Source organism: Pseudophryne corroboree, chromosome 1, assembly GCF_028390025.1.
Source record: "Pseudophryne corroboree isolate aPseCor3 chromosome 1, aPseCor3.hap2, whole genome shotgun sequence".
Lineage (NCBI taxonomy): Eukaryota > Metazoa > Chordata > Amphibia > Anura > Myobatrachidae > Pseudophryne > Pseudophryne corroboree.
This window is the reverse complement of record NC_086444.1, coordinates 711,558,812-711,570,491: the sequence shown is the minus strand read 5'-3', so window position 1 is coordinate 711,570,491 and position 11,680 is coordinate 711,558,812. Positions and strand designations below refer to the sequence as shown.

The following is an 11,680-nucleotide window of genomic DNA, read 5'->3' as shown; positions in this document are numbered from 1 at the left end:
ATGGTGGACAGGCCATGTGGTTAGTCCAAAATGGAGGACAGACTATGTGGCTTCCTTTGTCACAAAGAAATCACACACTATACAAGCACCAGAAGTTATTTTATGTTAAAAATAAAAACTATATCAAGGCTATGCAGCAACTTTTAAATATACTTTTAAACCTACTTAAAAAGATAAACAATCCAATCTGAATCAAACACAATATGACTTATTTGAACCTTGTTTTGCAACAATAAAAATACATTTTAGCATCTTAAATATTATGAGAAACGCATTGTCCCTTGAAATTTCATATCATTGGCTTACTGATAACACAACAATACATTAACGTGGATGGTATTTTCATCAGCTTCTCAATGCGTCCATTGGAGCCGGTCAATTACAGCCGCGTTTGTAATGTACAGTGCATCATTAAGACCCTGATATCCTGTAAGAGCCCTCATCTAAGAATGCCAAATTGATTTCTCACAAATATTTAAAATGCCCGCTGTAATATATATTGCAGACGCCAGGCGCATCTTATTACCATATACAATAAAAGTGCGCTGTACATCGCAAAACACTGCATCCCATGAGAGAAAACAATACACCCACACATTATCTGAGTTCCAAAGCTCATTGATGTATATATTTGTTATTAAAAAGGATATGGATTCAATATATATTACAAAGTACAGTATACCTATAGTTACATGGTTACACTCACACAGTAAGCAGTTAAAACATACAATTACATACAGTTTCAGTTACATGCCAGCGATACAATACCATTATCCTTAAGTTATATAAATTCGTCTTTCCATATCACTCTCTCTCCCTGTAATGTAATGCTGGGACTCCATCTTCCTCTGAGACCTTACAGCAACTCTGAGACCAAAAACAGGAAGTACCTTCCTGTGTGATCAGTGTGTTATCTAGTTTCTGGGGGAGGGGTTCATGATGAGTCACTATTCTCTTTGTATATGCTGATCAGGTTCAGCCTTGAAGACATCCAAAGGGCTGGACTGAGTTTCCTGTCCACTACCTGTTTGGTCTATGTATTGTTCTAATAAAAGTGATTTTAGCTTTTATACATGTAATCATAACTATCCGCTGCAATGTCCCACAACTTCACAACAAGTATCAAATTAATCTACACATTAAGCTGGTTGTTTTTAATAGTAAATATGACAGGTCTATCTTGCTTCATTCAAATAATACACATTCATGACATTAATTCATTAGATATAATTTTAAATCATCATGATGTCTGGCGCTTGATATTATTATAATTATGTACTGTATGAAATAAGTGTCGAATCCATCTCTGTGGCATGTCTGTGTAAATGCGTGTGTTACCATATTTTGCTGTGCTCGCTGCACGTATTTGCAAGTATATCGACTTATAATGTGTGTAGTTTGTATGTTCTCTTTATGTAATATTTTTTACTTCGACAATATATATATATATATATATATATATATATATAGCAGACGTGGAGACTGCGGCACTCGTGATAAGTTTTGAAAGAAAATGCTGTTTAATAGGTCAAATCCATAATAAAAATGCCACGCAGGGCCAACGTTTCGGTGCAAAGCACCGTTTTCAAGGCAAGCATAAACATGAAGTAGACAAACATGACAAGTAAATAACACTCACCTAAATAGGGAACAAACCACCCCACCGCGGGAGAGCCGGAACCGGCGTGTGCTTCCGCCAGCCGCAGCCACGGGTGCGTCACGTCCGGTGACGTCAGTCGACATCCGCTGTGGTTACCATTGCGTCGCATCTCGTTTCCCTGGCGACACGTCGGCTTTCCGGGCCACCCGCAGGATACCGCTGACTGATCTCCCCGGCCCTCCCAGCGGTGAACTGTAAACAAACACTGGCACAGAAGCATCATGTAAAAGGATTACGTTCAAATAAATGTAATATGATTTTACACATAAATGTACTAAATTACTGTTATTAATAAAGATGCTAAGTGAACAGTGACTGCCGAAGCATGTCACAAAGTCATCAACAGGGACCAAGGGCAAAAGTCCTGTATCTGGTGCAGCAACCTAAATATTAAGCAAAGCTAACATATTGCTAACTGATAAATGTCACTGGACACATCATGCTGGATAAATGACCATAATGACTCTTTCTGGAAAATTCAGGTAGATCAAGCAAAAATCTGGTAAAGGGCAGATGACAGCCAGGAGGGTAATGCGAGCCTCTTGGCAACTCAGTGTCCGCAAAATACGTTCCAATTGAGTCGCTCATTCATCCCGTGGGGAGTTACAGTATTGAGGACATGGATCCACCTGCTCTCACATCTGAGCAGTTTACCGTCCCAGGCGCCCCCTCTTAAAGATGATGGAACATGTTCGATCAGGATGTGTTTCAATTGAGCCAGGGTATGTCCTGCTGAGAGAAAGTGGCGCGCCACCGGTTGGTCTGCCACTTTAGTCTTCAGAGCTTTGTTGATGGATGAGCGGTGTAATGCCATGCGTTCGCGGACAGTCCGTGTTGTTTTGCCCACGTAATACATATTGCATGGACAGATGATGATATATACCACATGCGTTGATAGACATGATAATGCAAATTTAATTTTGAAGCTGCGATCTGTATGAGGATGTTTAAAAGAGCTGCCCGTGATCATATGGGTGCAAGTTGTATACCTTGGGCACTTATAGCAACCAACTGGTCTGGTCATAAAGTGTGGTTCCACTTGTGACTGCCTAAAGCCCGTGATGTCGGTATGCACCACCATACCTCATATATTCCTGCCCCGAGTGAAGCAAGCCATAGGTTTTTTTTGTATGAAGCATTGCAGATCTTTGTCTGTTGCTACAATAGGCCACAGAGCCCGACTCACTCGTTGGACGACTTGACTATGGAGGTCATTCCGAGTTGTTCGCTCGCGGTAAAAATCTTCGCATCGCAGCGATTTTCCACTTAATGCGCATGCGCAATGTCCGCACTGCGACTGCGCCAAAGTAAATTTGCTATGCTGTTAGGTTTTTTACTCACGGCTTTTTCATCGTTCTGGCGATCGTAATGTGATTGACAGGAAATGGGTGTTACTGGGCGGAAACAGGTCGTTTTATGGGCGTGTGGGAAAAAAACGCTACCGTTTCCGGAAAAAACGCAGGAGTGGCCGGAGAAACGGGGGAGTGTCTGGGCGAACGCTGGGTGTGTTTGTGACGTCAAACCAGGAACGACAAGCACTGAAATGATCGCAGATGCCGAGTAAGTCTGAAGCTACTCAGAAACTGCTACGAGGTGTGTAATCGCAATATTGCGAATACATCGTTCGCAATTTTAAGATGCTAAGATTCACTCCCAGTAGGCGGCGGCTTAGCATGAGCAAATCTGCTAAAATTCACTTGCGAGCGAACAACTCGGAATGAGGGCCTATAAGTAGTGAATGCCATTTTCCACGGAATAGCTGTTATCAGTAAGCCAAAAGTAATAGCTGGTCCCGGCCCATAGATAACACCTCCTGTTTTTGTTATTTCAAGGGGGTATATTTACTAAGCTCCCGATTTTGACCGAGATGGCGTTTTTTCTTCAAAGTGGCATCTCGGTCATTTACTAAACAGTAATCACGGCAGTGATGAGGGCATTCGTATTTTTTTGCAAGTCCAAGTACAAAATTACGAATGAATACACCATCTGTCAAATTACGCCTGTTTAGATATGAATCTCGGTCATTTACTAACCATTCGTAATTGTATTTGCTGCCGCGAAAATGCTTTCGCGGCCGCGAAAAATTACGATTCGCATTTGTTTCCTAAAAAAAAAAACGCGCCAGCCTTTGGAAACCGCGTTTACATGTGTACTTAATTATCCATTACTCACACCTGATTTTTTGGGCCTATAAAAGTGTTTCAGGCACATTCTGAACTTCTCTCACTCTGAAATGGCGGCTGTGGTGTGTGGCAATGGTTTTTTGTTGGCTGTGGGATACGTTAGACTGCTCCATGAGGCTTCCAGGAATCAGGACCAGGTAAGTGAACATGGCCAACAGGTTGTCCAGGTACCGCGGAGGCTGCGCCAGCCTCGTTTATTTAGAGGGCGTTTAAACTTAAATGCATTGTCCGATGATAGGGTCATACAGATGTTCCGCCTAAATCGAAACAACATTTTCCACCTGTATGACCTTGTCAAACTGGGCATAGACCCTGAGACAGCACGCTCTCGCTCTGTCTCAGGCCTACACAAACTCCTGGCTGTGTTACACTTTATGGCTACTGGGAGCTTCCAGGCTGTGGCAGGCGACGTCATTGGGATCTCACAGCCCACCTTTTCAAGATATTTGATGCAGGTGAGTATAAAAATACATATGCGGTTATGGCTAAGTGTTGCTTGTGTAAGTTGAAACACCACAGTATTGTAGAGAATACCTAACATGACACTCACCTTAGCTTCTTTAATGTCCACTCAGGTTTTGGATGTGTTGGAGCCACACATTAAAGCCTCAATCTGCTTCCCTACTGAGGAGTCGGAGTGGAGTGCTGTCAGGGTAGCTTTCTATGAGCTTGCTGGCATGCCCAATGTGCTGGGGGCCATAGATTGCACACACGTTCAGCTGAGATCACCTAAGGGCCGCCAGTATATATATACTAATAGGCATATGGATCAATCAACTAATGTCCAGGTGGTCTGTGATGCAAATTTAAAAATTATGAGTGTTGTTGCAGGTTACCCTGGTGCCTGCCATGACTCCTTCATCCTCAGTCAGTCATCGCTCTTCGAGAAATTTGAGGAGGGACAAATGCCTGATGGCTGGCTGTTGGGTATGTTGAAAATGTTTTGTGTGTCTGTCTTTTAACCACAACCTAGAGTTTGGAGGAGGTGAAAGAATAATCTAACATATGTCCTAATGTTGACTATATATGTTTTTCAGGTGATGGGGGTTACGGCTGCTACTCTTGGCTCCTTACTCCATTGTCCCAACCTGATTCTCCTGCTGAACACAGTTATAATCATGCACATAAGGCTACGCGGAATGTGATAGAAAGATGTTTTGGGGTGCTGAAGTCACGTTTTCGGTGTCTGGATAAATCTGGTGGCCTTTTGTTGTATAGTCCCTCAAAGGTGACTCGAATTGTGTTCTGCTGCTGTTTTCTCCATAATCTGTGTTTAAGTCAACATCTGGCACATGGTGAGGGAGAAAGCAGTCAGCAAGCAGAGGAGTTAGATCCATCTGGTGACAGTGTGAGTACAAATGTAGGGAGGCAGGTACGTCAAGAAGTGATCCTGCGATATTTTACAGGTCAGTTTTATTATGCTGTAATTATCCTTCACTAAACACTTTGCTCTACTTTCTATTGTGTGTTTTGTTACTTACTGTTTGTTGTTTATAGTGGTGTGTCCATTGTGCTTAGTTGATGCTAACAAAACATTTACAGTCATTACCCTGGAAAAACATACATACATACATACAGACCAGCTTCATAAATTTTGGAGACGGACACAGGAATGTGTTTTTTAGACAAATTTTTGTATTTATTTTTCCAAAAAGATTGTTGTTATTTTTTTCGCTTGTGTGTGCTGGGTGCTGGCTCACTGGCACGTGCTCTTGAGGAACGCCGAACAGGGGAGGTTACTGGCGTTTGGATAGGGGTCGTGGTCCCCGAGCTGGAGGTTACTTGCTGAGCTCCCATCATAGAAATATTGCTGCTCAAATTATTTAAACTTGCAATCAGCTGAGTGTTAGTAGCAGTGTGGCTGGCTACAATCCTGGATAAGGACTCATTCACCACTTGATTGTGTTGAATGAGCTGAACGAGTGCCTGCTGATGGCGCTGTTGCTCATCTATAATGCGGGATAAATGTGCATTCATTTGGCTGTTTTCAGCCCTAATTTGCTCCATTGAGGTAGCCATTCGCCCTACTTGTACTATCAGTCTGCCCGAGTTGCGACTAATACGCGGTAGATGATGGGGCAGACTGGCAAGGTGTTGTGTATGTTGGGTCAGGCTGGCATTGCTTTGGGCCTGTTGGCTTGTCCAACTGGCCCAAAATTCGTCTGGAATTTGGCTTGGGGGCGGAGCTTGTGCCAGTTGGGGACTGATGGATGCTTGGGGTATATCCTGCAACTGTATTGGCAGGCTTGGGTCAACAGCTGTAAGTTGCAGTGTGATGGATGGCTGTTGGTCTGGGCCCTGCTGGTCCACGGCGGACATCAAGTTGTGCTCTGTATGGGGTGGGCAACATGCAATGTTTTATTATTTTAAAATTTTCATGGCTAATGCAACACATTAATACATTCATAATACTCCATTTTTGAATTATTAACACTTGATTTTCACAACTTTAACAATTTTAAAGCTATTGTTAAAAATATACCAACACAGGCGCTAACATAGACAGATTTGCATATTCATCACCTAACTAACTCCCCTCCACACCATTACACTGTTAGATTCCCTCCCCTCACCACGATATAGACTACTTACCTGTATAGTCCAGAGGAGCAGAGCAAGTAAGCCATCTACATACTGGACAGGGGCGATGTGTGAACACTATAATGGTGTGGTTTTTTTTGGGCCAAAATTTAATTGTATTCATATTTTTGGAAAATGTGAACGTGTGTGTGCTTAATTTTTACTCAAATCTGATATTTTCCTACAAATAGGTTGTCGAGACCATCCACTAAGACCTTATATAATTTGATTAAAGCACCTTTAGCAATTGAAGACGTTACATCACATTGCTTGTTGTTGAAAACATGTAAACTCCAAACCAACTAACAACATATTAAGTGTACTGTGTATATTATTGCTTATGTGTTTAATTTATGTTTTTACTCACCAGATAACTGAGGTGATCTGGGCTCATCACTCTGCGAACTCGCCAATAGTGCCAGTGGTGGCTGGGGTGACACTGCCGAAAGTCTTCGCCTGGGTGGGGATGATGGAGGTGCTGAATCCGAGCCAAGACGCCGTGTCTTAGTTGGCCTCCTGGGTAAGTGGCCCAAGCCCTGTGATGGCCGCCTTACAGGAGGTCGGCTTCCAGAAGCAGAACCTAGGTGCAAAATTTAAAATTAATATTTTGTACTTCTATGTGTTTACAGAATATGTGACTACAGTGAAGACTTACCTGCAATCCCAGCCTCATCCTGACTTGTCTGAGGCCTGTCTGGGCGGCTGGTCTGTGTGACTGTTGAAAAAGTGACCCCAACATTATTACCATGTTTTTAGAAAAATGACCCACTGAAAACCATTAATGTACTGTAAGCATCTATTAGGTATTGTTTAAACCAAATATTTAAGCTTAAGAGCTTCTAGATTCATGATTTTGAGTTGAATTTCAAAATGTACTTGATGTGGCACACAATAAATTATTTAAAAATTAGATTTTTGCCTCAGATATTGCAGAGATTGAGTACTTGCAAATGTTTTAATAATGTAATGTAAAAAAAATTGCCCCGCTTTTCAGTTAGTTTAAAAAAAAAACCTTTTGTTGATTTTAAACAAACACACATGTTCAAGCATTATCGCCAAAAATTGACCCCAAAAAAAATTCATTTTTTATAAAACACTGCACATGTTTTGGCACTAAATTAAATTGAAAAAATTGCTAAAGCAAGGAGAAAAAAGCACATTCTAAACACAAACACACCTTAAGGGAGCATAGGCCTGCAATCTGTTTTGTGTTAAAAAATGCATCCTTTACACTTTAAAAATGATATTATCTACATTTTACAGACATTTTAAGAACAATATTACAAATCAAACTTACCATCCTGCGTGGGTCGGTCCGAATCCCGGACATGAGTAGCAGACACCACTTCGCCAGGAATCAATGCCCGCACAGGCTCCTCCCAGTCCCGATAGCTTACACGTAAAGGTGGCCCACCTCCGGTTCTCCGTGCAGATTTGGACTCTTTGGCCATCTTGGCCTTGACACGCCGCTTAATATCATAAAATCGCTTGCGGCACGTGTCCTCTGTCCGCCTCACCACACTCTCACTATTCACAGCAAGTATGACTTGCCCCCACAGGGCAGACTTCCTGCGGGAGGACACCCTGGCAGCATCCTGACCAAACAATTGGCGATGGTGCTTCATCAGCTCACGCACCAACGCCATGTTTTCAGCATAGCTGAACTTTATATTCCTGCCAGTCTTGGTAGTGGTGCGTGGCTGCGGAGCCACAACACCATCACTATCACTGGAAAATACAGCAACAGGCACCCCCTCCTCCTCCTCCTCACTAACCTCCTCCCTCTCACTACCCGCCTCCACCTCACTACCAGCCTCCACCTCACTACCAGCCTCCACCTCACTACCAGCCTCCACCTCACTAACCTCCGCCACCTCACTAACCTCCGCCACCACACTGACCTCTGAGTCGGACATGACAAACAACATAAAACACTGAAAAATGAAAACACAAAACACACTCCTCCACTACTCCTACTACACACCACACAGCCAACACACACGCTCACTCACTCACTCACTCACAAACAATGACAAAAGACTGAAAAAAAAAAACAAGGACAAAAAAGTTTACAAACTGTGAAAAAACAATACTACAAAGATCACAAGACTACTAACACACACAGTACAGCACTCAACAATCACCAAACTCCTCTCCAAATCCACCAAAAACTCCACCAAACTCACCAACTCCAAATACACCTTCCTCTCTCCTCTCCACTAGCTAAACCCACGAGGTGCGGAGTGTTTGGGGCGTTTTTATAGTAACATGCACAGACACTCCTCCTTCACGAATACAACCAATCACGGCCGCGTGACGAAAACGAAACTTAGGAGTAAAAACGCGGCAGCAAATTCCAAATCACTGCCGTAACAGACTTGTGACGCAGTCGTAAAAAAACACAACAACGCGGCCGCGAAATAGCAAACGCGGCCGCAATCTACAGCAGAAAAGCACGAATGACATCGACATCGGAAGATACGGAAAATACGAATACGACAGCTTAGTAAATTAGTCGTAATCAATTCAAAAAGTTGCAAATTTACACTGTCGATGTCAGTCGTGATTGAACTTGAACATGATTCTGAAAATTACGAATCTTAGTAAATAAACCCCAAGGAGTTTAAACTATATCCTCTTGCAATAAATTTGTCAATCATGGCATCAATCCCGCTGGCAGCTGCAATGGGGTTATCGGCAATTCTTGCAACCCTCATCATTTGAGATTTCGGCAGGCCCTGTTTGAGGGGTTTAGGATGATGGCTTGATGCCAACAGGAGGGTATTTCTATCAGTGGGCTTAGAATATACCTCTGTATGCAGAACGCCTGATTGAAGTATGACTAGTACGTCCAAATAATGGATGGAGGAGGAACTGTGTTGGTAGGTGACTTTAATGGTAGAGTCTCGATTATTGATCTCCTCAACCATGTGATGAAATAGTTCCTCACTTCCCGTCCACAGGATGAACAAGTCGTCAATGTAGCGCGTGTAGATCATATTACATTTATTTGAACGTAATCCTTTTACATGATGCTTCTGTGCCTGTGTTTGTTTACAGTTCACCGCTGGGAGGGCCGGGGAGATCAGTAAGCGGTATCCTGCGGGTGGCCCGGCAAGCAGACGCGTTGCCAGGGAAACGGGACGCGTCACCATGGTAACCACAGCGGATGTCGACTGACGTCACCGGACGTGACGCACCCGTGGCTGCGGCTGGCGGAAGCACGCGCCGGTCCCGGCTCTCTTGCGGTGGGGTGGTTTGTTCCCTATGTAGGTGAGTGTTATTCACTTGTCATGTTTGTCTACTTCATGTTTATGCCTGCCTTGAAAACGGTGCTTTGCACCGAAACGTTGGCCTTGCGTGGCATTTTTATTATGGATTTGACCTATTAAACAGCATTTTCTTTCAAAACTTATCACGAGTGCCGCAGTCTCCACGTCTGCTACCATTATCTTACTGAAGGCACCATACAAAACCCCTTACAGCAACGAGTGACGGTTCATTTCTGCATCTATATATATATATATATATATATATATATATATATATACACACACACACACATACACAATATCTCAGAAATGCCATATAAACAGTGATAACCACTATCTAGTTTATATGCACAATAATATATGATTTCCTTCCTTTCAAATCAAGGTGGTAACATCAGCGTATCTAAATATATTTCGGGGTCATTTCCATGACCCCTGCTCTAGGACGTATGATAAAAAAATAAATTTCATTTTTGTTTGTATTTTTTTTATAAATTATTTTTGTGTATGTTCACATTCACATTCTTTTGTTGGAATTACACACATTTGCAAGAATTATGGTGGATATAGGTCCTAAAATTTACTTTTTTGCAGCACATCAATCCTTAACTGCCCTAATTAAGGTACATTGAGGTATTGGGTTTCAGCTACCACCGAATGAGATTTATTGTTAGTATCTTAAACCTCTAAAAACTATTAAAACTAATGCTGTGTATATAATGAGATGTCTTTGTACAATAGTGTAGAAAAGTTGTATAGGTGGTCAGGTTCACACAGGTGCTTGTAACATACATCCTGACACTTGGTGGAAGAAGTAATAGCGAATCTGCTGTCAACATCAGACTGGAAAAATTCTTATGCCCAAACCTACAACAACTGGTATTCCCTGGTGGTCTCCCACCAGGTACTGACCTGGTCCTACACTTTACAGCTTCCATGATCAGACAAAGTTGGCCATATTCAGTGTGGTGTGATAGAAGATAATTGTTACAATATTCTCAGTCTCCAGAATCATTGCTAAAAGTTCACAGAGTAAACAGCTCTGAAGAAGTCAAGAAGGTAGCAGTTGGTTAGTTGTTGCTACCAGTTAATCAAAGAATAGAAGACTAAATAGGGTGGATCTGCTTTTGGTGTACAACAGATCAGTAACCTGCCAGTTGTGGAACTCCCACAGGCTTTTCCACTAAGTTGAATCACCAATGAGAGTCCACTGAAGGACGAGGAAAAGACAGGTACAGGTCCCAGGGTATGGAATAAAGGTGTCACTGCTGTGATGACATCACAAAATAGTAGTACAATCTGTGCAGTGTGCTGTGATAATCAGATGATCTCGTATGCACAGTCAGGTTTATAAAATTTTGCATGTTGTAGTTCACAGGTTATAGGACCACAAAAAATGTTTTTCCTTTGTTTGGTCACAGTTATTTTAATTGAATTATATTAAAAGCTATTTTTTATATCTATCAATCTACTAAAAGTGCATCAAAAAGGAAGTCTTCTTTCCTTTTCTTTCTGTCTTCCGTGGATATCCTGGTCTTTTTGTGTTGGCAAGTGCACAAGTACGTTCTTTGGACACGATTCAGACCTGATCGCTCCTCTGCAGAGGTTTGCAATCCCATAGTCGCTGCCCAAACAGAGTGAATACCCGCCCCGTGCAAGTCTGCACACGCCTTACAAAAAGCTCTGCATACGCTGGTCAGCTGCAAATCCGTTTGCAACTCACCATCTAATGTTTTATCGGGGCCGGAGCTGACGTCACACACCCTCCCTGAAAAGGCTTGGGAATGCCTGCGTCTTTACTGACACTACCAGAAAACGGCTAGTTACCACCCCAAAACATTTGCTTCCTGTCAATCAACTTGTGTACGCCTAGCAATCAATAAAGACATTGGATTCTTTTACAGTTTGGACTTGCGCATGTGCATTACGATCCGTACGCATGCTCAGTTGATCGATAATCGGACGCCCTGCAAAATCGCACAACA

The 11,680-nt window shown here is 42.5% G+C and overlaps 1 protein-coding gene and 1 long non-coding RNA gene across 2 annotated transcripts; one reads left to right on the top strand and one right to left on the bottom strand.

Moving 5' to 3' along the window:
- Positions 1-5,456: 5,456 nt before the first annotated feature.
- LOC134937070 (uncharacterized) lies at positions 5,457-8,156 on the bottom strand. Its single transcript, XM_063932133.1, has 4 exons — positions 7,721-8,156; positions 7,079-7,138; positions 6,791-7,003; positions 5,457-6,173 (listed from the first exon to the last, which is right to left on the bottom strand). The coding sequence occupies exons 1-4, from the start codon at positions 8,067-8,069 to the stop codon at positions 5,506-5,508; spliced, it is 1,290 nt and encodes a 429-aa protein (XP_063788203.1). The 5' UTR covers positions 8,070-8,156; the 3' UTR covers positions 5,457-5,505.
- Positions 6,106-7,311, top strand: LOC134937236 (uncharacterized). Its single transcript, XR_010180569.1, has 3 exons — positions 6,106-6,182; positions 6,794-6,943; positions 7,053-7,311. It is a non-coding gene; the product is annotated as an uncharacterized LOC134937236 (long non-coding RNA).
- Positions 8,157-11,680: the final 3,524 nt, after the last annotated feature.